The sequence below is a fragment of the Sycon ciliatum genome, chromosome 3 (assembly GCF_964019385.1).
Source record: "Sycon ciliatum chromosome 3, ocSycCili1.1, whole genome shotgun sequence".
NCBI lineage: Eukaryota > Metazoa > Porifera > Calcarea > Leucosolenida > Sycettidae > Sycon > Sycon ciliatum.
Window position 1 is genome coordinate 33,925,526 of NC_088645.1, and position 27,139 is coordinate 33,952,664.

A 27,139-nucleotide genomic window follows, 5' to 3' on the forward strand; every position below is an offset into this window, starting at 1 on the left:
TCGACTCAAGTACTGCACTGCAATGAATGTCAGAAGGCATTTGGTATCATGATGAGTGGCTTGTGGACTACGGAACCATAATTTTGTTGAAACACGCATTGCTATTCTATAGAATGTGCTATACATGGCATACCGTTGAAGATAGTGTCCCAATATTATGGTCACACATATAGATAACTGTCATGTGTGCTTGCAGACAACAACACATTGGTGTTTCATAAAATAATTATATAGTGAACCAAAATTACTCAAATCAATGGATTGCCATGCTTCTCTTTCCTTCACATCCATTCGAGTCAAAACTTGAAAGAGTAAAAAAACTGAAGTTAAAGGGAAAGTATACCCTAAAATTAAATTTTCACCATGCAGTTGTAGAGTTCGGGTGCGGAGTCGAATGGTCTTGGTCCGAGGAAGCTGAGACGCTCCCTTCCTCCTTTAATCCCAATCGAACTCGCGCACTTACACCGAAACTGGGTGCACCCTACTAGATGGGGATTTGTATGCAAAAGTCGCTAAAAGCGCTGTTTCGTTCTTATAAAAGCATGGATGACCGCGATTGGTCCATATATCGTTTTCTTTTGGACACTGAGTCGACTGGTTTTGGTCCGAAAAAGCTACAATGCAGCAGCGTTCGGCCCTTATTCCCAATCAGACACGGGTGAGTAAGCGGTCACGTGCGCATGCGTACACCAGTCACCTGGTCGCCGTGCCTGCAGACTACAACTTTCACACAAAAAAATTCACGGTTCGCGTTCAACTCCAATGTGCAAAAGGTTCAACTAGAGTGACAGAAAAGGTGTAAAAACTCACGGTTTGCGTTCAACTCCAATGTGCAAAGGTTCAACTAGAGTGACAGAAATGGTGTAAAAACAAGAGTACTTACCCCCCCCCCTCCCCCCCCCCCCCCAGGGTTACTCTTGGTAAACAGTGTAGCCTGCAGGCACGGTGACCAGGTGACCGGTGTACGCATGAGCACATGACCGCTTACTCGCCCGTGTTCGATTGGGAATAAGGGCCCAACGCTGCTGCATTGCAGCTTTTTCGGACCAAAACCAGTCGACTCATCGTCCGAAAGACTACAACATCGCGGTCATCTGTGCTTTTACATGAACGAAACGGCGTATTTAGTGACTTTTGCATACAAATCCCCATCTAGTAGGGCGAAGGCACCCAGTTTCGGTGAAAGTGCGCGAGTTCGATTGGGAATAAAGGAGGAAGGGAGCGTCTCAGCTTTCTCGGACTAAGACTATAATTATGACTCAGCACCCAGAAATTGGATTTTAGGGTTAACTTCCCCTTTAATGAATAAAACGAACCCCAGTCTTACCTCCAGTGTAGAGCGAAGGTGTGATAGTTGGTCATTCACTCCCCGGTTGGTCTCTGCTAACTGCTCTCTGATGGATGTACGTAGGTCTGTCTGCTCGGTAGCAACCACTGCTACATCTCCTTGCAGGCTGGTGACTTGCTGGTTCATAGCCTCCTGTCGGTCGTGCATTTCAGACACATGCTGGTTCGTAGTCTGCAGTTGGCCACGGATCCCAGTCACTTGCTGGTTCGTAGTCTCCAGTCGGTCACGGATCTTAGTCACATGCTGGTTCGTAGTCGCCTGTCGGTCACGCATCTCAGTCATATGCTGGTTCGTAGTCTGCAGTTGGCCACGGATCACAGTCACTTGTTGGTTCGTAGTCTGCAGCTGGCCCTGCATCCCGGTCACTTGCTGGTTCGTAGTCTGCAGTTGGCCACGGATCCCAGTCACTTGCTGGTTCATTACCTCCTGTCGGTCACGCATCTCAGTCACATGCTGGTTCGTAGTCTGCAGTTGGCCACGGATAGCAGTGGTTTCCAGCTGAGTGTCGACAAGACGCTGTGTTATGGTGCTGAGTTGGTCCTCTACTGCAGAGCTGCGTGCGGTGATGTCAGCAATGCATGTAGCTTGCTGGCTTAGCTGCTGTGAAATCGACTCTAGTTGCCTGGTAACCGCTGTACCAGCAGTGCTAGGCTGACTCTGTACAACATCATCAAATATACACACAGCAAACGGAGGGACAGACGGAGGGACAGACAGAGGGACAGACGGAGGGACAGACAGGCAGACAGACAGACAGAAAGAAATGCATAGAGGCAAAATAGGTAAACGGATAGAGAGACAGATACACACACAGGCAGACATTCTCCAAGAAACTCAATGTACATCAAGGTGTGTTAGGACGCACCTCAAAGTTGCATATCAAGCACAATACATCAGCAACAGTAATAGATACTCGTGTATACATACACTGTATGAAGACCTACACGTTTGCTGCATTCATTTTACCTAGCATACACACTGACAGTGACAGTGAATGGGTATGTAAAAAAACATTCCTGAGTATGTGACTGTTTCATTGCAGTTCATACTAGTACTTCACATTCATGTACTCATGAAATAAACGTTTAGGTCACATTCGATTACAAACAACACATAATTGCTCACCGGCAAAATACTGTTTAACATGGCCAGGAAACGTTTGATCTCTTCGTGCGCTTGCTCGGCTGACGGTCGGTCCTCGGGACGGTTAGAAAGGCAGCGACGTATCAATGGCTTCAATGTATGTTCATCCGGCAAACGTGCTAGGTAGCGTGCTCTGCGTGTTGTCTCCGGAATCACTTCTTCAACTTGTTGGCCACATTCTCGCACGACGACGAAATGTGGCGCTGTGATCAACTCGATGCCAGGCATAACTCCTGTTAGAACGCTCAGCATCATTACACCTAGCGAAAACACGTCCAAGGGACGATCGTAATCCGGAGCCTCACGCAACGCCTCAGGTGCCATGAATAGCAGCGTACCTGGGCAGCGAGTCATCTCCATTGCCGATTGGACTTGGTGCTGTTGTTGTCGAGGTGAGGTCAAGCGCACAAATTTAGCGCCGCCGAAATCACTGACTTTGGCCGTGCCATTTTTCACAAGCACATTCTTGGGCGCTAGATCGCGGTGAATGATTCCGAATGAATGCAGATAGCGAAGTCCTGCACTTGCGTCGCAGAGATACGACACGAGCTTAGGAGCATCTTCTCTGCCATCTCCAATGCTAGCGTCTTCTAGAGACGCCGACAATAACTCCAGGGCCAACGCAGCATTTCCCCTTACCCGAGCTAATCCTATCAGTTGACACAGGTTCGGGTGATGTACTCTGCTAAGACGAAACACCTCTTGGCCAAACGCTCTGAGCTTACGCTCTCTATCCTGTACACCTGGCTCAACAAACACGGGGTGTAAAACTTTGAGAGCGATATCGATACCTTGCCAGTTGACCCTGTAGACTATGGCATCTGATCCTCTGCCGATTTCGTCTTCGTCTCTCACCTGAACGTCACCTAGGAACGTGATATGCTGGTGTGTTAGCCCTAGGTCATCCAGCAACGCCTGACCGTCGCGATTCATCATGAACGACTTTGTCTACGATAGTCACGCTTCAGACAATCCGTTTCCAGTGGTAAGAAAAAGAACAAACAAAACAAGGACGCATTCTTCCCTCACCAACTCGGCGGCTAGATGAAAAAAATGTTTTCGATGCTGGCCTTACTATACGGTATCTGACTGCTAGTAGGTGGAGCTTCGCAGGCGAAGCCTTCTGTTCTGGGATGACTGGGATCTTACGATGCCGCAGATCTACGTAGATCTCCCATGTCTTCTGCGCCGGCTGGCTTCAAATCCTGTTCTTTCTGTGCGGTGCCCGGTATCTCGCATGATCTCGGAGGGTCATAATATGCATGGGCATGGCATGCGCTGTACATGACATTGTGTACATGTACTGTAAGTGTAAATACAAGTAAACCACTGGACTCGACTCGCACTGCACTGCACTGGCCTTCTGACCTCCAGACCTGTGCTCATGTGTCTGACCGGCAACAACGGCAGCAAGAGAAACGCCGTTCCCGCATGCACCTTTGTTATGGTCCCTTCCCTGTTCTCCGTCGGTCAGCCACGTACATGTCCATTTCAACCGATGTACGTCGTGACAGCGCTCGGCTCAGGTCCATTGATGGCTTCAACAAGTCCACCCACATTAATTTTACTGGTCTAGCGGTGCCGCGGCCACTACTGCCCCGTCGATCCAGCACATAGTGAAGCGTTTCCATAGCCTGAGCGTCTCATTATTATTATTATTATTATTTGAAGGATTCCCCAAAGGCCGAAGCCTAAATCAAGGGGGTCTCCGAGAATAAATATGCGTGTACAATGCGTGTACAATAGGGTGCAATTCTTAAAAGGAAGAAAATATTACGATAAAAAAAGATTAATGTGAAGAGGTTAAATAAGAAGTCTGAGTAGAAGCAAGCGAAAAGGGTACTGGTAAAGAAGGGGGGTAATCAGGAAGTGAGAAAACCTCGAGGATGGAATCTATACCTGTGGAAATGGGACATAACGTGCTGGCTAAATACACCACGGGTTTCAGATATCCTAATCTCGGTAGGCAGGGAGTTCCACGTGGTGATCATGGAATGTAGTGGAGTGGATCGGAAACAGGGACCAGTGTGAGTGGGCAGGAGGTAAAAGTGGGGACGTCGTGCACTCTTGGATAGAACTATGTTGAGATTATTGAGGGTTTCCGGGTATTGGCGGGTGAAATGGTAAAACAGTTTGAGGCAATGTATATGCCGCCGCCACGCAAGACTTTCCCATTCAGCAGCTTCAAACACATTCTCCATGCCATGAGGAATGGGCACTTTCCGACGGTGTAAATACTGCCTGGCCACGCGTGCTTGCAATCGTTCCAAAGTGTCAATATTTCCTGCGGTCAGTTTGTTATTCCACAGAGGTGAAGCATACTCAATGGAGGGACGGACGTATCCTTTGTAGAGGCGGGCAATGAGAGCAGGGGTCAGATTGGGTGGCATGTAGGATAGCAGAACAACGCGACGACGAAAGTTGGAGGTGACACTATTGATGTGGGTCTGGAAAGACAGGCGGGGATCCAGGGTGATTCCTAGATGGCGGTGGGTAGTCGAGGGACATAGGTCTGCAGCATCCACACGCAGTGCTGGGGCAGGAGTCTGGGCGGGGTCAAGTTTGCCGAATACAACACGCACGGATTTAGCGGCATTAAACCTGCCACCAAATGTAGCAGCCCAGTCCATCACCATGTTCACTGCTGACTGGAGCTGTTGAGGTGCTGCTGCTGACGGTCGGGATAACCCCAGCGCAGTATCATCAGCATAGAGGTATGTTTCCGTCCTGTTGCCATCAGGGATTGATCTCGGGAGGGTATTAATGTACAGGAGAAATAGGATGGGGCCAAGGTGGGAACCTTGAGGAACTCCCGCCGAGATAGGGGCGAGGGGGGAAAGGTCTTCGCCAACTTTGACCTGTAACTTGCGAGCTTCAAGGCAACCTGCAAACCAAGTAGTAGCCGTTGGGTTGCATAGTGGTTGTAGAAGGGCCAGAAGGGTAGAATGCGGGACGCGATCAAATGCCTTGGCAAAATCCAAGAAGACCACATCATACTCCTGGCTGCTGTCCATGCTCTTGGCGGCGCTAGCCATTAAATGTATCAGTTGGTCAACTGTGCTCCGACCGTGTACAAACCCGAACTGATCCGAAACTATTACATCTTCATTCCTAAGGAACCTGCTAAGACGGCGCGCGACAATCGAATCAAGCACTTTGGCGACCGAGTTCAAGAGAGAAATAGGGCGGTAGTTCTGGGGTTCAGCTGTGGAACCTCTCTGCTTATAATATTGGTACAACTTGCGCCGTTTTCCACGATGGTGGCAGGCGGCCTTGTGGTATACTTTTAAAAATTAAAGACTTTGCAGAGGGAGTGGGCAATGACACCAGCGGTCTCCTTCAGAATGCGGTTTGGGATGTCACCATCGGCAGCTTTATGGACAGGCAATCTCTTGAGAGTATCAAAGATGTCGTAGGCAGATATAACTGAGATATCGAAGGGCGATGTTGGCGTAGGTGGGGGGTGTAGAATAGGTAGTTGTTGGGTGTGGGTGTTGGAGCATTGGTTGGAGAACACGTCAGCCAGCAAGTGCGCCTTGGAGGCGTCTGTGGTTACAACCTCGCCTCCAGACTCAAGGGATGGAATTGGTGCACGCGTTTTAGATATATTGGTGAGCTGTTTGGCTTGGCGCCACCACTGGTACGGACTTCGTTCTCTGTCAACCCGTGCGCTCATGTTCTCCAGGTAGATCGCTTTAGAACGTCGGACGGAGGCTTGATAGGCATTGCGGGCAACTTTAAAGACAACCCAGTGGGTTGTTAAGTTTGTACGCTTGGCTAAACGGAAAAGGCGGTCTTTTTCTTGCAAAGAGTGGCATGGCGGCCAGTGTACCAGGGTGTATCTGTTCTTCGCTTTGTGGAAATAGTTCTCATAGGCACGTGTGACGAGATTGCCGTAGTAATGCAGGAATGTCAACTATCCCATGCTTGCTCAACTGAGGACATACTACTGATGTCAGACGAAAGTGGAAGATTCCATATGTGGTCTCTGAGTGCATCAAAATCGGTGTTTACGTAATCAGGAACGGCACGTGACTGACTGGGAGATGACTGGGCAAGGGAAGGCAAAGCAACTTTGAAGGCAACGGGACAGTGATCGGAAATGGAGGACAGCACTTGAATGTCACATACATGCTGTGGTGTGTTTGTGATGACAAGATCAAGGAGCGATGGACCCTGGCGGCCAGTGGCAGAATATCTAGTCGGGGTGTTGTGGACGAGTTGGATGAATCCAAACTGGTCAAATACTTTGAGTAGAAGCTTGCCTTCTGCTGTAGATGGGTCTGTAGAGTTCCATGTACGTAGTTTAGCGTTGAAGTCACCCACTAAGATTGTGGGCAAGTGTGGCTGGTTCTGTTCAAAGGTACGGCTGAAGGAAGTGAAAAATTGGTCGCGCTCGTCTACGGTACGATGTGGCGGGCGGTAGAAGACATGAAAGGCCATTGGAAGCTGTTGAGTGATGCTTACTCGAAGACAGAGATGTTCTATGTCCGGGCCCTCCATTTGTGGCAGCCTAGTAATCCTGTGGGAAAGACTGGATTTGACATACACTGCTATACCTCCTCCTGTGCTGCCTAGTATGGCTGTCTTTCGGTGACATCTGAATACTACATAGTTGTGGTCGGGGAGTGATAGAAAAAACCAAGTCTCAGTGAGAAAAAGAATATCTATATCGTGATATTTAATGAATGCTTCTAAAATAGAGAGTTTTCTAATTGCACTTTGGCAATTGAGGTGTGCAACTCGGAGCCCCGGAGGTTCCTATTGTTGCCGGTTTGAGCTCCCAAGTGCGCCAGCTCTTGGGTGTAGTTGTGCTGCGTTGCTTCGTGTTGTTGCCAGCGGGTCAATGTTGTGTGCTCGCATATACTCTTCTGCAAGGACCTGCGAATGAAGGATTACTCTGGGTGAATCCTTCGTCGCAACAACTTCGATGTGAGTGGTGCGCAGATAGCAGATCTTTCCGGCCTTTCTCATTGCCTGGAAAGCTGGTCGCAGCTTCTGTTGAAATTGGCGTTCGTCCCTGGTCATATTTTCAGAAAGGTGCACCTTTTCCCTGGTCTCGTTGGTTGTACGGAGTCTGCTCCGTAGCTGGAGCATGCGCTTGCAGGCATCTGGCGTTGCAGTGCGGACCAGGATGGGACGCGGTTTGAGTGGCGGTTGTTGTACTGACGTACGCGTGACACCAAGTCGTTACATACGCTCTTCGCTGGAATCATCTCACTCTGGAGCTGCGTTCCTGCGCCCCATATTATAGAGTAGGCTATACTGCTAGGTTAGAATTTGACTTGGCGGAAAATGCTCGGAAAATTGGCAGATCTGCTCGAAAAACTGTGAAATTTTCAGAATCATACATTTCCTTGAATGTGGTCTATTTCTTCATTGTGTACTGCTCGTGCTTGCGAACCGAGAGGTCGCCGGCTCCAGCCCCGTGTTCGCACATCTGACTGAAAATCCCCATGACGCAGCTCACCAGATCAAGGTGTGGGTCGGACCGTCCTCTTCACTCAGAGTCAGTAGAGCTGCTCTCAGCACTAGAGGCAGTCGAGCGAGGTGTATTCCCGGTGCCAAAAGGCGGGCTCACCACACCTGTATGGCAACTTCCCCATGTCTAACCCCTAAGACGAAATGAATACTGTAGTACAGTGTGGTCATATTGGCTGGAGTTAAACAAATTCTTCATCCACATACAAACCATTCCCGAAACACACAGGAAAATGTACCACGTTCTGCCGATTTTTCTGCCGCCATTGTCCACCAAGGGATGCCTGCTGCCGCTACCTTCCGAGAGTCTTGTTCCGACTACATTCCGTGCCTGTTGTGAAACGACAAGTTCTCGAGAGTGAAAGGCCTTCTCGCTTGTGACATTGTGTTCGCTTCAATGCAGCTGTATCCCGAATCCGCCGTACCGCTGATGTTTACGACGTGGCATACGCTACAGGCGCTATGTGCGGTTTGCTGTGTGCGCTGTAGTTGTATGTTGTATGTGTATGCTTTTCTCATATACGCTGTCATTTTCACGCTATAACTACCTGGTGGTTTTAGTGTTAGTTATTCAGTTAGTTTCAGTTGTACATTCAGTTGTTCTTTCATTGTTCATTGTTATTAGTCAATGGAAGTGAAATATACTGTTGAGAATAAATAGTTGTCCTCGTGCCGTGTGGGGTCGTTCGTTCCTGATACTTTAGAGAACCAGAGGGTTCAAAACAGTTGCGACCACGCCAGGATACGAAGCGAGAATGGCACAGGAACTATGGATCATTGAAGCCAGCTTTATCGCCAACGGAATTCGGTATGGATTTGAAGGCGATAGGTTGAGAGAATACGTGGAGAAGAGGCTCCGACAGAGTGAGGTGTTTGAAGAGCGCAGTGCTAGACGGCAAGAGGGTGCGCTCCGCACAGAGTTTAACGAAAAGCTCAAGAAGATTAAACAGCGCATCGCCAGCAGTAAATATGAGGGAGCAAAGCGAGATTTGCTTGCCACACGCGAAAGGACGCCTGACAAGGCGTGGAAGACTTTGCTTACAGACAAGCAGCGGCCAGAGGAGTATTCGAAGCCAGTGGGAGGATCAGATTCAAGGCCCACTGGGTCGGTGCAGTGCATGGCGACATCGGTCGGAGACGCTCAGAAGCAGCTGGAGTCTCGGCCGAAGGACATCGAGGCGCAAGACGTCGAGGCGCAAGACGTCGAGGCGCAAGACGTCGAGGTGCAAGACGTCGAGGCGCAAGACATCGAGGCGCAAGACGTAGAGGCGCAAGACGTCGAGGCGCAAGACGTCGAGGCGCAAGAGGAGTTGGAGGCGCAAGAGTTGGAGGCGGAAGAGTTGGAGGCGGAAGAGTTGGAGGCGGAAGAGTTAGAGCCGCAAGAGTTAGAGGCGCAAGACTTAGAAACGCAAGGCGTAGAAGCCGAGAAAATGAGAAAGGCGATACTACTGGTTAGCACGGAAGAAGTAAGCGGCGAGACTGTGTGGAACACAGAGATCCGATGTGTGTCCTCGGATTCCGCGCCCGCCCCGGGTCGAAGCAGTGTACCGGTGACCACGTCGTGTGTGACAGCCCACATCGTCGAGCTTTATGACATTATCGGTTGTGTGTTGTCTGGTCCAGCGTCTGCCCCATGTCGAAGTGGATCGGTGACAGTGTCGTGTGCGACAGTCCACAGCGGCAAGCTTCGCGAAGTCGAGTTTTCTGAATTGGTGGGCATTAGTGATATTCTACCATGGCCACCACCGCAGCAGCAGATGACGCGTAGTAAGCCCCAAATCGTTTGACTTGTGACTTGGTGTACGGCGGTGAGAAGCCCTTTGGTGGGGAGAATGTTGTGAAACGACAAGTTCTCGAGAGTGAAAGGCCTTCTCGCTTGTGACATTGTGTTCGCTTCAATGCAGCTGTATCCCGACTCCGCCGTACCGCTAATGTTTACGACGTGGCATACGCTACAGACGCTATGTGCGGTTTGCTGTGTGCGCTGTAGTTGTATGTTGTATGTGTATGCTTTTCTCATATACGCTGTCATTTTTACGCTATAACTACCTGGTGGTTTTAGTGTTAGTTATTCAGTTAGTTTCAGTTGTACATTCAGTTGTTCTTTCATTGTTCATTGTTATTAGTCAATGGAAGTGAAATATACTGTTGAGAATAAATAGTTGTCCTCGTGCCGTGTGGGGTCGTTCGTTCCTGATACTTTAGAGAACCAGAGGGTTCAAAACAGTGCCCGAGTGAACAACCGTAGTGGGTGGGGTTACCATGGTTATCCCGTTGGCAAATAGAATAACACTACAGTAAAACCTGTCAAAGCAACCACTCTGATATAGCGACCACCTGGTCAAACGACCACAACAACTAGAACCCAATTACAGGAGTTACATGTATTTCCGGGGAAGTGACCCTGGATAAGACTAGGATCTTCGAGATCTTTTTCGCCTGTTTACTGCCTTTTAAGTTTTACAATCATGCGCAATCATGTACATGTACATGTATGATAGAATTCAAAACTGGTAAACCAGCATTAGATAAACCTTGTTGTAGTTCACGCAATTGTTAGATTGACAGCATGAAACAAGGTGGAGGACACTGTGTTCGAAAACAGTGACCTTACTACAACCTTCCGCGGTTGGCAGGGTGCGATACCCATATGGTTCAAATTGTCCCCAGCGGTTGGCAGAGCCCCGGTCCCTGCCAACCGCGGAAGGTTGTAGTAAGGTCACTGATTTCGAACACAGTGTCCTCCACCTTGTTTCATGCTGTCAATCTAACAATTGCATGATTGTACATGTATCTACATGTTATTGGTTTGACAACCTGAAACAAGGTTATCTAAAAGCATTAATCCACATCTACATGTATGATGGAAGAAATTTGAAGTTCGTTTTGGAGAGGTTTCCATTTTCTGTAGCCAAGAACTCTGTGCGGACGTGGGTGGTAGAAATTCTTTCCCTCAAACTAGTTAATATCTGTGTGTGCATGTGTGAGATATAGAGAATGAATGTGTGTGTGTGTGTGAGAGAGAGAGAGAGAGAGAGAGAGAGAGAGATTTAGAGAATGTGTGTGCGGACGCGCGTGTGAGTGTATGTGTATGTGAGAAAAGGGAGAGAGTGTGGGTGTATGTTTGTGTTGTGGTGTGGGCATGTGTGGATTTGGCATTTGTCCCCAGCTCTATTCTATATCATTCATGCCGGAACTGCTGCTGCATAGCCCCAAGTCTGAAGACTTGGCAACTTCACGCCTGCACCTGACTCTTGCGCTATGATACGCGTCGCCTATGACACCCCTCGGAATTTCCCACCTTGCTCCCCCTTATGTTCTGGCTGCCCGTTTTGGATCTATCAGTTGCCTGATGATCGTAGAGATACATGAAACTCGGAGTTGTGACAAAGCTTCCAAACTCTCTCTTGTGTAATATTATTAATATAAAGAATAAGATCAGGTCCCAAAGCTGCCAAAGGTGTGCTCGACATCAACAATAGAAGCAATGGCACACAAGTCATCCAGCAATAGATAGCAGTAACTTCGAATTACGTGCAAAAGCACTCATCAGACACCTTCATAATGACATGGTGCACGCCCCTACATGGCTGCTTCCCCTTGTCTAAGCCCCAAGACGAAATGATAGTAGCCGACTGGCCGAAGTTAAATTTTGTTTAAACAAAAAAACTCACAATAGAATACTTGAAGTACCACAAATATATAATTTACACTGGGTTGAAATTTGGAGGGATTTGGGCGCTTGCTGTCTTGTTGTTGATATTTATTTTGCTTCGCAATGCCAGACCGGCAATGGTGCTCAATTCTATGGAAGTGAATTTCAAAGCGGGAGAGAGCGAGCGAGAGAGGAGAGAGAGAGAGAGAGAGAGAGAGAGAGAGAGAGGTACAGAGATACAGAGATGGAAGAAGTGAGGTTAGGATCATCGGGGAGATGGATTAGTGGTGCGTGGTGGACGCATGAACGTGTGGTTGGGGGTAGCAGCGAAGAAGTTTCATGTACATGTAACTTTAATTACGGGAGATATGACAAGCGTTTTAGCAGCGTCAACAGAGGGAATACAAAGAGTTCATTGGTGCACAAGCATGCAGGCATGCAGAGAGGAATACATGACGGAGTGTGTTGGCAGGCAAAGTCAGACACAGCATTCATTGCAAGGTGTAGGGGATGGAGGCAAGCTTAAATTGCTGAGCAGCCTTGACCTCCATCTAGCCGAAAGAAGTTCTCGCCCATATCCGAACTGGTCAGAATCTTCAACAAAAATATCATAAAGATCAGCTTAAGCTGCCTCCCCAATGTCGCCTCTATTATCAATGGCCACAGCAGAAGCAAGCTCAACCCAATTCCGGCAGATAAACCCTGCAACTTCAGGGAAAAGGAAGAATGCCCCTGGCAGGCCAACTCGTGCCAAGACGCATGTGCCGTGAGCGCCGAGAGGAAGGAGATAGTACATGTCTCTGTCCCCGGGGAAAATTGCGATTCCGCGGCCCCGTTTTTTCCCGCGTTTTTTGCGATTTTTAAAAGACCGCGTTTTCCGCGATTTTCACGCGTTTTTTTTTACTTTTGTTGCACTACACGTACACACAGTGCACTGTTCGGTCAGCAACGTCTCATCGTGGCGGCTTTTTACTCAAATATGACGAGTGCTTACACCAGAGACTTGTAAGTGATTGATTTCACTACATACTCACTGAAAATTTCCGCACATCAATATTATTCACCGCATATTTACCGCAAATTCACCGCAAATTATGCCATATTATGCCGCGTTTTCCCCCGCGTTTTTTGCGATTTTTTCCGCAATTTTCCGGGGGACAGATGTCTACATGGGCCTCTCCGAGGCGCCATTCAAGCTACGGCATGGCAACCACAAGCTGTCAATGCGCAGTGAACGATACTGCCACATCACGGAGCTTTAAAGCCACACACATGTCCATGTATGGTCGTTGAAACGCCAAGGAAAAGACTATAGCATCAAATGGAAGGTAAGAAAAAGGGTCAGCTCATACATCCCAGCCTCCAAGAGCTGCAATGTGTTACTTGTGCGTGGCAGAGAAGCTGGACATCATCGCCGTGGTCCATGAGGCGCACTCTGCTAAATTCGCGGCCGGAATTCGACACGAAGTGCAGGCACAACACCAGGTACATGTTGTCTACCTGTTCCTGTGCCAGTGCATGGATATCACGTCGACTCTCTGCATGTGCCAGTGCATGGATATCACGTCGACTCTCTGCATGTGCCAGTGCATGGATATCACATCGACTCTCTGCATGTGCCAGTGCATGGATATCACATCGCCTCTCTGCATGTGCCAGTGCATGGATATCACATCGACTCTCTGCATGTGCCAGTGCATGGATATCACATCGACTCTCTGCATGTGCCGGTGCATGGATATCACATCGCCTGTCTGCATGTGCCAGTGCATGGATATCACATCGACTCTCTGCATGTGCCAGTGCATGGATGTCACGTCGACTCTCTGCCAGGTTATACGCGGTCACCACCCACACAATGTTATCACCTACTTCAGTACTTGACAAAATCTTTATTAGGGAACTTGAAATAGAGATGTGAAAAACAAATACTTCGAAAGTACTGTAAAACCGGAAAGTTTAACGACCAAAAAGTTTTTTTTGTAAATTGGGCATGATCACGTGCAGCAAGTTTAATGATGGCTACCTGGCCACCCCCATCTGTAGGCGCATCTTTACACAGACATCTTAAACCGGGTTCACGATAACGTTTCTTCGAATAACGAAAACAAATTGGTCGTTAAAATGTTAGACTTTGTGCCTCGTTAGACTTTCCGGTTTTACAGTAGATGGAGCAGGAATGCAAAACAATGTCCAAAAACTCATGATTTCACTATCATGGGACAATGTTCGGCATCTGTCTGTGAAGCACCATTCCGCTTGGGCAGCTCTCAGCCCGCACGGAGTCGTGAAGTTCATCCTGTTGCGCCGGTACGAAGATCTCGAACCACGCAAACAGGTATGCCCATGCCCATCGCATAGAATGACAGCCTGCGGGGGAGGTGACCCATGATGAGGGATAGGTGAAAGTCGACATTACTTTCCGCAATCAGGCATGCTAGTGTTTTCAGGAACATTGGACACTCTTTGCCAATCATGCCCGAGGTAGAGAAAACTAAATGGGTAAATGCACCTCTCTCCACTGCTGTCACCCGCTCTCCGTATGGGCGCTTCTTCATCTTTTCATGGGTTAGGAGCTGGCTGATGACTTCCCGACGCGACAGCAAGCTTGCCTTTGGGTGTGTCACCCGGATATTTTAAAAAACCATCCTGAACTGTGTCTTCCACAGGGCCCAGTGGGACCTAAGGGTTTTACATCCTTCAGTTCGGTGTCAATAGGTTGTGTGCGTAAACTGTTGGTTTCCTTGGACACCAGCAAAGCGACAGGCAGTGATGGAATACCCGCATTTCTTCTGAAGTCCTGCGCTGATTTGCTAGCTCCCTCCTTAACATTGATATTTAATGCATCTCTTGCTGTTGGTTCTGTGCCGGACGGCATGAAGTTGGCACATGTCACGCCGGTATTCAAGGCTGGGAATCCTCAAGATCCGGGAAATTATCGCCCTGTGTCTCTCCTGCCAATTGTGTCGAAGCTGTTAGAACGAATTGTCCAGAGACAACTATCCTCATTTCTGGACAAGGAGAATTTGTACCCTCCCTGTCAGTTTGGCTTTAGACGTCAACATTCAACGGAAGACGCTCTAGTTTTCGTCACGGACACGTTTGTTCGCGCTCGCGATGCCGGACAAATTACTGGTGCTGTGCTCGTGGATATGTCCAAAGCATTTGACAAGGTCAGGCACCAAGTGCTCATTAATGATTTGTTTGAGCTTGGCATATCTGGTTCAGCATTAGTTTGGTTTGCCGACTATTTGTCCAATCGTCGCCAAATAGTGCACATTGCTGAGAACTATAGCCCTCCTTTCCCCTGCATGTGTGGCTTTCCCCAGGGCTCTGTTCTTGGTCCGCTGCTTTTTGTACTCTATGTTCGTTCGATCCAGTCCATTGTCTCCGAGTTTTCTGTGAAAGTTATTCAATTTGCTGACGATATTCTATTGTATGTTTGCGGTACGCAGAAGAATGCGCTTAGCAACTCCCTGTCTGCAGCTGTCTCAGTCATTAGTACCTGGCTGTCAAACCGCAATTTAATTCTAAATGCTCGGAAGACACAAGTGCTCTTCCTGTCTACGCCACATATTACTGACCACCAATTTGCAGTCTACTGCCATGGAGTGCAGCTCAAGCAAGTGACATGTGCAAAGTACCTTGGAATACATTTGGACCAGGATCTTTCTTGGAGCACTCAAGTTGATTCTATGGTCTCCAAACTAGCCAGTAAAATTGGTATTCTGTTCCGAAATCGACACAATATTCCGCTGACTTGCCGAGAAACCTTCGTAAAGTGCCTAGTGTTGCCAGATTTTCTATATGCATCAAATTGTTTTTCTGCTGGCCTTTCCTTAACCCAGTTAGGTAGGCTTGAACGAATGCTAAAGCGAGCTTTGCGTTCAGTGTACGATACTGGTTTTTGTAGCCCATCAAGCCCTTTATTTGCGAGACTTGGTCTAGATCGTTTGGCAACCATGTATTGCAAGAAATTACTGTATCTGACGTGGCGCTGTTTGGAAGGCCGCTGTAGTGTCACATTAAGTCAAATGTTCGAGCGTTTAAATAATGGTCTTGCAACGCGCAGCCTTGTATCACGCACTCTTAAGTTGCCCATGCTCAGACCTGCCTTTGCCCGTCATGGCGCTTCCTTCCAATGTGCTAAGCTGTGGAATGATTTGCACCCTCTAGCTCGCTGTGTGGATAACTCCGCCCGTTTTAAGAAACTGTTACCCCAATGCCTTGCTTTTTCACGCTAGTAATTATGCCTTTCAGCTATGCAAAATGCGAACATGATCACCTATCCAATACCAGTAGTCTATTATATTAATTATTCATATCTTTTTGCATCTTTCCCTCGAGTGGGTCTATTGTTATTAGACAATTGTCTGTTATAGTCACCACTATAAATAAAAATCCAATCCAATCCAATCCAATCCATCCTGCTGTCTCGTCCTGAAGCCACCAGCCCGGATGCCCAGGCGGGCCCCTGCCGAGCGGTTGGCTGTCCTGCCTTGGAGCCGCTCACCATCATTATGGCAGCAGAGGCGGTTCTACCACAACACCCCGGACCGCTTCACGCATAACGTCAGCCAACAAGTCCCGGATCTCGTTGTGGTGTGCCATGGGGTAGCCTCCTGCCGGACAGATCATCGCATGGTCGATTGCCATTGCAGCACCACATGCACAAGTTAACGGCAAACCGTCAGGCTCAGGCTGCAGGCCGTAGCGGATACAGAATGCATCTCGGAAATCGAATTTATTGAGTACCATCTGCATTTGAGATGATGTTATCACCTACTAGTATCTACTTCCAAAAGACCGCAATCCTTTGGCACGCCATATTAAATCCAGCACCCCAATCCCTCCAAAATGTCACCCTAGCGCAGGCTATTTTATTGGGGTGTTCTATTGCGGGTATCATTATGAAGTGGTTTTGCACGAAGCTCGAAGCGAAAACGAATTTCTCTGATGTCCATTGCTTGATGCCTTATACACATCTACATGTATAATGCATGTTCGCGATATCCTAGAACACAATTGTAGCAGTGGCAAAGTAGAGAAATGGTAGTAAAGCACACACATGGTGAATACAATCCTTTCATTTTCATGTTTTCATTTTCTTTTTACAACTTACTTCTCCCATCCCCGATCTCCCTTTGGTGCGTCCATCGAGCTGTGATGCCGAGACCTCTGGTCGGCTGAGCTTATTGGGCCTAACACCACACTCCATTATTCACTTCAGTGTCTGGAAATACGTCGATATTGTGGACAAAATGGGGGTTAACGCCGGCATACTCACACAGCACTTCCCAAGCCTTGTCCCTCTTCCCGCAAGAAGTTAGGGAGTGAACAGAACATCTTCTTTCTGATGTGTGAAGCCCAAGAATGCCAGTGCTCAAAATTGGCGCTTGAGTTATTTCCTGTCACGCAGAGAAGAACCTCTCTACAGTGAAAACATTTCAAGCTGCTTTTTTTGTATGGTACAAACCTGACCACTTTTGCGGATGATACCACTTTGTACTCCCTCCTGTACCAAGCCTCGAATGCCTCCCTATAACGCAGCCTAGATTAGGTTCATACCTGGGGCAAAAGATGGAGGATTGCGTCTGAGTCATCAAAATCGCAAATCATCACTCTATCACACCGGAGGAAGGATACAGTGACTCCAAAAGCTGTCATTCGGCGGAACTCCTCTCCTACCAAATGAATCTGTCAAGATCATAGATGCTCGGAGTGACGTTTGATTCCAAACTTAGCTACTGACTCCACCTTGCGCAAGTTGCATCACGTGCCAAGAAGCGGCTGGGCCTCCTGCAGAAGGCAGCACCCCTCCTGAGCCACGAGGATTATGCCCCCCCCCCCTCCCTTGCGTGGATGAGATCAGCTCCCTCCCTGGCCATGCTGAATGCTGTCCAGCTCCGCGTCCTTAGTGTCATTGGCCCTGGTACCATACTTCCCAGCCTCACTGTTCGGGGAAAGGTCTCTGCTCTCTGCCTACTGTATAAACCGGTATGTGACCACGTGTTGCAGCTATGTTACTAAAGTAACACCAGTTACCTGCACAGCAGCCCTCTACTTCAATCCTGGTCACAGCACCACTTCAATTGTTGGCCGCTCCGGTTCACGTTCCGACCTTAACCAACGCGAAGCAGACTTCATGGAGGATGAACGACGACTCGGCACATCCGCAGTTCATTCCGGAAATTTTTTTTTCTGAATCAGGCAAAGAAGTGACAGGTCCAGGTGTTTTATTACTCAAATATATCAAATATATCATTCCGGAACCGCCACGACGAACGTGGCCTCCCGCGTGAGCCTCACCATATCTGGTAATAATTTGTTGCGGCCGAAATTTCGTTTTGCAAGGTTTCGTGTGGCAGTGTAGCAGGTATTGGCAGTACGGACCGAATTTTAAATGCGACCGAAATTTGAGCGCGCCGAAAATTTGTAGACTTGCAGTACCCATTCTGTAGAGCATCGATGACTGTGAAGTCTGTTTTGCAATTTTTTTTTTTAACGGTACGGTGTACAATATTTTGTGGAAACCAACTCTCATGGTCACACAATTACAGGCACAGAAGTACCGTACTTCTACCAACGTCTACCGACTTCTGCCAGCCTCACACCTGGTTGAGCCGGTAGAAGAAAGTAGAATATACTGTTTGGGGTAGAGAGAAAAAACCCCGAGCACGTCAACCGAATATTCATTGGTTTTATTTGAGGGAAAGATGCAAACGGGAAAAGTCTGAAGAAAATTTGACTGTCACCACCAGGACTTGAACCAGGGGCCTTCACTTGAGCATCTACGGAAAGCAGTACAGTCAACTTCGCTAATAACGACTGCGGATATAACGACAATTCGCGAATAACGACAGAATTCCCATGCCCAGAGCAAAGTCTCATCGAACTGAATACCTAAAATGAGACTTCGGGTAAAACGACACTTCGCGAATAAGGACACTTTTCTGATACCCCGCCGAGTGTCGCTATACGCAAGGTTGACTGTCGTTTCTACTGAAACCTGTAGATCAGAAAGGAGCGCCTCCTAAGGCCCAAGTAAGGGGTCGTCCATAAATATCGAACTTTTTTCACAAAACGAAATGATTTCGTTATGGGGTGGGAGGGGGTTGACCAATTTCGTTTCAGAAAGCATTGGTTCATGTGCATGGCCGTTGTATATGCACGTATGTCAACATTTTTTCACGTTCTGAGGGGGAGGGAGGGAGGGGTTGGGTCTAAACTAAAATAATTCGTTTTGGTGAAAAATGTTCGATATTTACGGACGGGCCCTAACCCTGGGCATGCAAGACGTGTTTGTTTGACCTGATGTTATTATCAACTTTTTGAATTGTTCTCTAATTCTTTTACAGCCACATGCACAGTACTCGTACTAGTGACTCTCTCTCCCAGGCGATCTCATGCTGAGATGAACTAATTTCAAAAAGTGTTTGGCTAAGCGTTCAGTCTGCTTTCGGCAGTGAGACGATGATTTCGGAGAGAGAACTATAAGTTACAGATGTTCTTCTTGTACCTGTACAGCGAATAATAATAATAATAATAATAATAATAATAATAATAATAATACGAAGTAGTGGTTGCGACTTCGGCGATGATTTGTAAGAAAGGGTTTGCTCCCCACACTGGAGCTCGCGCTATTCCGCCGACTTTACTTGACACTTGACTGACTCACGACTGCCATCCAGAGCACACGAGAAGTCCATCGAACCTTCGACTCGGCAAACCTGCAAGAAAGCACCACTCCCTGCTCAATACACAGTGTTTCGGGGAATTCACCCCTCATCAGTTGAGCTTGAGTAGGCTGAGGAAGATTGTGCCTGAAGAGCACCACTTATATAGTGCTCTCCAGGCACAAACATCACCAGGGATACAAACTTACAGAGACGCTCCATTTCCAGCGCGACAAACACCTCGTGAACACCAGATAGCAGCGTGAGTCAGTGTCGCTCCTGGACGGTGAGACCAGCACTATATAAGTGGTGCTCTTCAGGCACAATCTTCCTCAGCCTACTCAAGCTCAACTGATGAGGGGTGAATTCCCCGAAACACTGTGTATTGAGCAGGGAGTGGTGCTTTCTTGCAGGTTTGCCGAGTCGAAGGTTCGATGGACTTCTCGTGTGCTCTGGATGGCAGTCGTGAGTCAGTCAAGTGTCAAGTAAAGTCGGCGGAATAGCGCGAGCTCCAGTGTGGGGAGCAAACCCTTTCTTAATAATAATAATAATAATAATAATAATAATAACAGCTCGCATGTACCCCATGGGTGAGATCACCCATGGGGCTAACGCATCTGTCGGCAAAAGAGTTAGAGAAAACGAGAAACAACTGACATACACACCTTCTTCATTCTGTTATTGCAGGGAAAAACTACCTCGATTCCACCATGAGCCTAGGTATGAAGAATATAATATTAATTAAGTACAGAATGTTATTTACTAAAAGGATATTCAAGTAAGCGCAGATATTTTTTAGCATGATAAGTTAGTACATTGATTCACAGCGAATATAGGGATACAATTCCAAGTTCTGTAGTGATAGTTGCATTGCCCTGTTAGACTGGCAGTGGACTAAACATGGTGTATTCTGCTTGCTGATTCCACCTTGCAGTGCTTTCTCGGAATCAGCTGGAGGATATTCCGCGTCTCCCGTCGTCCTTGACCAAGTTGTCTGCGCCGTCGAATCTGCTGACCAGTATTCCGGATGTCCGCGTGAGTACTGGATTTTCTGGTTCTCTGTCTGTGTGTGCACGCTCATCGTGTGTGACTGTGTGTGTGTGTCTCTCTCTCTTTCTCTCTCTCTCTCTCTCTCTCTCTCTCTCTCTCTCTCTCTCTCTTTGTCTCTCTATTTCTCACCCTCTCCATGTCTGCGTACTATGACATACGTTTGTGTTTGTAGAAATGTGCTGACCTGATCGAGCTGCGCCTCAACAGCAATCGGCTAACGGCCGTCAGTGAAAGCATTCTAGAGAACAAGAGGTGAGCACACTCGGTTGTAGTCCACCACCATACCCGTCGTGAGGACTTCACCGGCACCTGGCTAGTCACCTGAGACTTCTGTGTACGGTCCCCTCAGTTTAACAGGCATACTCTACTCAATCTCCACCTCGGCTTGGTTGGCTCTCTGTTTGCATCAAAGTCATCTGCTCTAGTGCAAGGCTCGCTGTGATTCTCGCAGTAAAAGCACTCTGACTTTGATACGGGCTTTGAGCCAATTTCTAAACGCTTTGTTGTGCACTAGACCTCGTCGGTTTGGCCAGTGACTTTGAGCTGCGTTGATAACACCTAACAGCAGGCGTGTAGCCTGCATGGAGCACCAGGGGGGGGGGGGCACGGCACGTCCACGACAGTAGGTTCAGCATGCACATAATGACTAGGAATGGCCTGCACCAGCTATCCTACACATATGCGGCCGTGCACTCCCCCCCCCCCCTCTCCGTAAAAGGGGGACCAGCTACGCCCCTGTGACAGGGACGAAGCAGCAAGCTTTCCAGTCATCTGTTACACAGTGAATAGTTTTAGCTTAGACTACAATCCAACGACACTCAACGAGAGAACAAGCTTCAGGCTTCAGCACTGGCTTTCAAGATGCTGATTGGGAAAGTGTCTGTCTGTCTGTTTGTGCGTGTGTGTCTGTTTGTACGTGCATGTGTGTGTGTGTGCGTGCGTGCGTGCGTGTGTGTGTGTGTACGTGCATGTGTGTGTGCGTTGTGTTTCAGATTGTTTGTGGTGGACATCGGGAGGAACAATATCGCTACGTTTGAGTAAGCACTCGGTCAAACTTGCAGGCTTAAGAGGTTGACAGTTGTCACTGTGCCCGTACATGTACGTCGTTACTCAATCTGCGGGCAGAACTGTTTCTTCCTTTGTGGACTCATCAGCGCAGCACAGAGGAAATGAAGCCGAACCTGATAGCAATGAAAAATAAATTTTCAAAAGCCAGATTTAAACCAGGCCCGAACGTACCTTGCCAGAGTGTGCAAACTGACAAGTCAGTGAGCTCTGCATAACGCAAACAGCAAGGCAGTTCCCCACACAAGTATGCTCAACTGCTACAAGAGCAGGAGCTAAATACTCAATCTGCGGGCAGAACTGTTTCTTCCTTTGTGGACTCATCAGCGCAGCACAGAGGAAATGAGGCCGACCCTGATAGCAATGAAAGATAAATTTTCGTCGTTTATCCGAGCCACCCAGGACCGAACGCCGTGTGTAACATTGAAATATTGAAATATTCGTATTTAAACTCTGAGTCACATAATGTAAAACGGGCAGCCTGTGCTATCTGGAATCCTTCGCGCCGTGTATTATTCTGTTCCTGGTGTGCCTGACCTTGCCTGGAGATTCGTTTCGCTCTAATTGCTCATAGTCACAAGAACAAACCAGGAGGGAGGAAGAAGAAAAATAGGAAAGTTTTAAAAGTCTTCGGCGGCTTCATCTGAAGAAAATTTCTTTCAATGAATGCATTCGGCCACGGAACACTACACATGTGTATGACTTCTGCTCGACTTGTTCTAGTAACACAGCTATGTAATCTCACACTTGATGTCACCTTGTTTTCTGCGGTGTCCTTGCCGTCCGCTTGCAGCGACGTGGACTGCCTTGGCCGCTTGAAGTCGCTGCGTAACTTCAGTCTCCAGGGCAACCGAGTGTGCGACTCCCCCGACTACGCGGAGAAGGTGAGATTGGTGTTGAAATTCAGTGACTTCACTGCTGGCTACTATCATTATCCTGTTGTTTGTTGCAGGGCGTATACAGGCTGTCGGTCGCCGAAGAATTGGGGGTCAGCCTCCTAGCCTAGACTGCTCTTATTTTCATCAGGAGTACATAATCCCCAAGAGTGTGCAACTCCAGCTCTGGGGTCTGCGACGGCAGAACTTCACATCACGTGATGAACCCGTACACATTACTTGCACACTGTGCATGATAGATACAGGGTTGTACATCAAGAGTACATAACCCCCCGAGAGTGTGCAACTCCACTATGGGTGCTGTCCCGACAGAATGTCAAGTTGACGTCATGTTGATGATGCAATGCGCACTGTACACGGATTATCAGACGAATCCGGAACCTGTGGTTGACCGAAGCCGATCGATCCTGTACAAATTATTGCAAAGAAAAACGTGTGATGCGTTAACACCCGTACACATGTTGTAAATCACTGGTGCAAGGAGCATTGCATCATAAATAATGACGTCAACTTGAAATTCTGTCGGGACAGCAGGGTATGTGGGAGTTGCACACTCTGGGGGGTTATGTACTCTTGGTTTCATGCATTACAATATATGCACAGTTGAGTCACCGTGTGCACATTGCTATGCTGTGCTTGGTGAAATTCTAGCCTGGTCGTTCTTCTACGCTCTGTTCTCCGGCTCTCCGTTCTTCTCCGCCCGAAAGTACTGTTTGCACACAGAACAATGTTGTAGTGCACTTTAAGATGTGTCAGTATGTGATGCACTAGTGTGCGCTCATGCGTTGGCCATGGCGATCATACTGCAATTTCTGTGCTGCTGTTTTCATTCGTGGTGGGTCGTTATGGTGCTGCTGTCACTGGAATTGTGTTATGTCATTTTTGTCAACTTACAGTCCATTTCAAAACTATAGACGCGTAGGGTTTTTGAAATATTTCAAATTTGGCTGGAGCTTTTTTATTAATTAATTATTAATAGTTTTCGGAATATTGCTCAGGTCCGCTCCACAATTACTCTCATATAGTTTCTAAACGATTGGATAACAGACGCCCAATTTGGAAAAATTTATGCACAAAGTGATCACAGATTTTATGTGGTATCGATGCTGGCATAACGGTTTTTGCCTAGGTACGCGTCTATAGTTTTGAAATGGACTGTAGTCTTGTTGGAATCATTGTTATTCCGAACCCTGTGTGGGTGGGGATGTTGCGGTCTAGATGTGGGTGTGTGGGTGCCTGTCTGTCTGTGAGAGGGGGGGGGGGGGGGATGAGAGTGTGTGTGTGGAGGCGTACGTGTGTGCGTGCGAGTATTCCTATCCATCTTTTATTGTGAATATGAGTGTGTATCTGTTTGGTGTTCGATTGCTTCAGCTGAAGGAGCTCCTGCCGCAAGTGAGGATTTTCGATGGTCGAAAGCGGACAGGTAAGATGGCTTGGAATCTCGATGGGGATGTGCAGCCATCTACTAGTATATCTATATGATAACGCTGAAGACGGATGAGAGTACTCATTGCTGGTGTTGATCGACCTTTTTCCGAAGTAAAAGCCGCTCTCTGAACACACAAATGCACCAAATTAAGGGTAGGGGGGGGGGGGAGGGTGCTGCTTATACTCCGACTGTCAAATTAACAGTAATAAATAGAGTAGATGTCTGTATTTCGTGACAAAAATGGGGGTGCAGCTTGTACTGCAGTGTGGTTTATACTCTGGACAATACGATTTATCTATATCCCTGTGTGTGTGTGTGTGTGTGTGTGTGTGTGTGTGTGTGTGTGTGTGTGTGTGTGTGTGTGTGTTGGTGTGTTGGTGTGTTGGTGTGTTGGTGTGTTGGTGTGTGTGTGTGTGTGTGTGTGTGTGTGTGTGTGTGTGTGTGTGTGTTGTGCCAGCTAGTTCGGTTGGTGGGTACACTTATGCCGGATTGTGTTGGGTCTGTTGCCAACGGGCTCGGCTGCTTGAAGGTGTAATGTTGTTTACACGACAACGCCCGAAAATGATACGTAAACGGAACGAAATGGAAACGCACTTCAAAGTGTTTTGAAACTTTTTAAAAAACGTTTTCGTTCTCGTGTAAACGGTGAAAACGATTGGAAACGGAGCGCGGTCATGGAAACCATTCCGTGCGGGACTGTATTTCGCGAGAAATACCCAACCCTTGCGACCACCAGCACGTACCAACTCCAACTAACGTGTTACTTCCCGCCCTTGCGCCAAGTCAGCACGTGCTAACTCCAGCCTGATCGCCCGTTTTCCGTTTTCGTGTAAACTGTTCAAAGCGATTTGCCGTTCTCGTGTAAGCGGTTTGAAAACGATTCGAGGCCAGCCCGTTTTCGTTCCGTTTTGTTTCGTTTCGGTTTGTCTCCGTGTAAACTTAACCTTAGTAAAAGTGTACTTCTTTTGATTTTCAGTATGTCACATCATTTTTTCTTCTTTGTGCATTTTGACACTAACCCCTGGCATCGTGTTCGCCTTCATTGTTTCTCACCCTCTCTCCCAGATCTTCCACATCTGGTCAAGTCCGTGGGACAAGCTACGAACTCCGAGGCTGCCCGCACTGCCGACGACGCTGATGAAGATGGCGGTACAGGTCGCCAGCAAACACCCGCCTCCGACTCACCAGCGAAGCAGGCCAGTTTGCCTACAAGCCATGCTGACACACCGCAGGCGAGGAAGAAGAAGAAACAAGCGGACGCGTCCAACGTCACTTCGGCCCATGGCAAGGTAGCACGAGCATCCGAGAGCGGTGAAGCTGCTCCTAGCGCGTCAAAGTCGAAGCAGGCTTCCTTGGCGGCTGTCGACAGCGAGTTGGCAGGGGACACCGCAGCCATGCCTTCAACCCCGACAAAGCAAAAGAAAAGTAAGAAGCCAAAGAACCGCCCCGCTGTGGAAGATGAGAGCTCTGATGTGGTGAATTCCGAGCACGCTTCACCTCTTGCTGCATCTCCAGTCAAGCGGAAAACCGAGCATTCGAAGCGGACACCAGTCAAGGATGAAGTGAGCTCCAGTAAGACAAGTGCCCAGCATACTTCACCCAACATGGCGACTAGCGGTGAGGCAGAAGGCACCACAGAGGCCAGCATAGCGACCCCGACAAAGCACAACAAGGACAAGAAGCTGAAACGGCAGCGCAAGGAGGACAAGGAGAGTGTTGGTACATCTTCAGCCACAACAGCAGCAGCAGCAACCACAGTACCAGGAGCAACAACAGCAGCAGCCGTAGACAGTGAGACCACTATGCCTGCAGGATCCATTGTCAGCGCAAAGTCAAAGAAACGTAAGCATGACTCTGCGGAAGCGACGGCTGAAGAGCCAACGGAAATGTCCGCACAGGCTATGGCCGCCGTAAACCATTGCAAGAAGGTCAAATCACCTGCCGACAAAGCACTGCAATCTACTCCGTCCGCTGCTAAAACGCCTTGCCCTGGAGAAACTAGCAGCCCCAAGAAACGCTCCAGAGTCAGTCAAGCTGCGGAGCTGGTCGCCTCACCGGCCAAGAAACACACGGCTACTTCTTCGCAGTCTGTTCTTGAGGAGCCGGAAGCTGTGCCAACCGGCAAGCAAAAGAAGCGTAAGCGACCCGATAGTGATTCCGTCGAGTCGACACCTTTGGTCGGTGATGCCGGCAGCAAGAACAGTCCCAAGAAGAAGAGAAAAGCAAGCGAGTCTGTCGAGTCAACGCCTCTCGTCAGTACTGCTGGCAGCCACGAGAGTCCCAAGAAGAAGAGAAAAGCATCGCTGTCTACTTCCCTACCGGACATCGCCAGCACACCGTCCAGGGACGGCGGTGACTCCAGCGGTGGCGAACTGGACCTGTCGGATCTTCTCGCTGACGGTCATGCCACGTCTTCTGCCGCCGCGCCGGTCAACCCATCCGCCAGCGCTTTGTCGTCGACGGAACGTCTCCATAGGAAACGTCTTGACAGGGAAGAGGAAAATGCCGTGTTGGTAACAAAGCATCCTCACTCCGGTGTCAAAGCTATGAAGATGGCCATGGATAAAGGAGCAGTGGCGCGTGGTAGGAAATCTGCGACCAAGTCGATACCGCCCAAGGCCCCGGGGACGGGATTCGATCCAACTAGCCTGCATGCCGAAAGTGACTTTGGCCTTGGAGATGCATCATCGTGGTAGTTAGATCACGTCACTGCAGCCTGAAAGGTATGATGTCATCCTATGGACAGATGATGGTGTCATCAATGACTCATCATGATGTACAGATGATGTCATTGTGACCTTTATTTTCTCGTATTCTCACTTGAATGTCTGTCTATGACTATGATACATGTACTTGGGCGTACATAAGAAAGAGGCACAGCTTGTTGTGCAAGTTGATGCTCTGAAGCTATTTCTGCTAGCATGTTATGTTCTCCTTTTGCCTGTTATTTCCGCGGGTAAGCCTTGAGCGCGAGTGCGTGCGTGTGTGTGTGGGGGGGGGGGGGGTGTATGCCCGTACTCCGCAGTGCACGTTGGCCTGAACGGGTGTCGTCAGGGGAACAACAAACCCCAAACTGACATGTGGGTGTGAGCGATATTGTCCATACGGTTTAGTACTGTATAGCAGAGTGATGTTTTGCCGTCCAGAGGGGATTTCAAATGTCTATGTAGTGTCGAGGTTTGCGTTCAAGAAAAGGTCGTCAATATCAACAGTTTGTACAGCCTTCGAAATTCCCAAAGCCCTGCAAATGTCACAGGTTATCTTTTCACCAAGGACACTGGAAAGGCAACGGATGTGTACGAGACTCGTACTGAATGTTGATGACCTGGCCATGCCACTGAAGGCTACTGTATACCGTAGTGTCTTGTGTAGAAGCCTAATGTCTCATAAATTGTA

General features: G+C 48.3%; 2 protein-coding genes across 4 annotated transcripts in view; one reads left to right on the forward strand and one right to left on the reverse strand.

Moving 5' to 3' along the window:
• The window catches only part of LOC135812035 (serine/threonine-protein kinase dst1-like), a 62,701-nt gene that overhangs the window by 13,878 nt on the left and 21,684 nt on the right, over positions 1-27,139 (reverse strand). For 2 of the 3 annotated variants that reach the window (XM_065325346.1, XM_065325344.1), the window contains exons 1-2: positions 2,474-3,526; positions 1,328-2,005 (exon numbers count right to left, since the gene is read on the reverse strand). In XM_065325346.1, coding sequence (XP_065181418.1) covers positions 1,328-2,005; positions 2,474-3,427 — 1,632 coding nt within the window. In that variant the 5' untranslated portion in view covers positions 3,428-3,526. Of the gene's footprint in view, positions 1-1,327; positions 2,006-2,473; positions 3,527-27,139 lie in introns of those variants that run through there. The other variant, XM_065325345.1, reaches the window with a different exon arrangement.
• LOC135812374 (mucin-1-like) lies at positions 19,890-26,690 on the forward strand. Its single transcript, XM_065325749.1, has 7 exons — positions 19,890-19,893; positions 20,238-20,338; positions 20,526-20,605; positions 21,346-21,390; positions 22,212-22,302; positions 23,686-23,737; positions 24,809-26,690. The coding sequence occupies exons 1-7, from the start codon at positions 19,890-19,892 to the stop codon at positions 26,437-26,439; spliced, it is 2,004 nt and encodes a 667-aa protein (XP_065181821.1). The 3' UTR covers positions 26,440-26,690.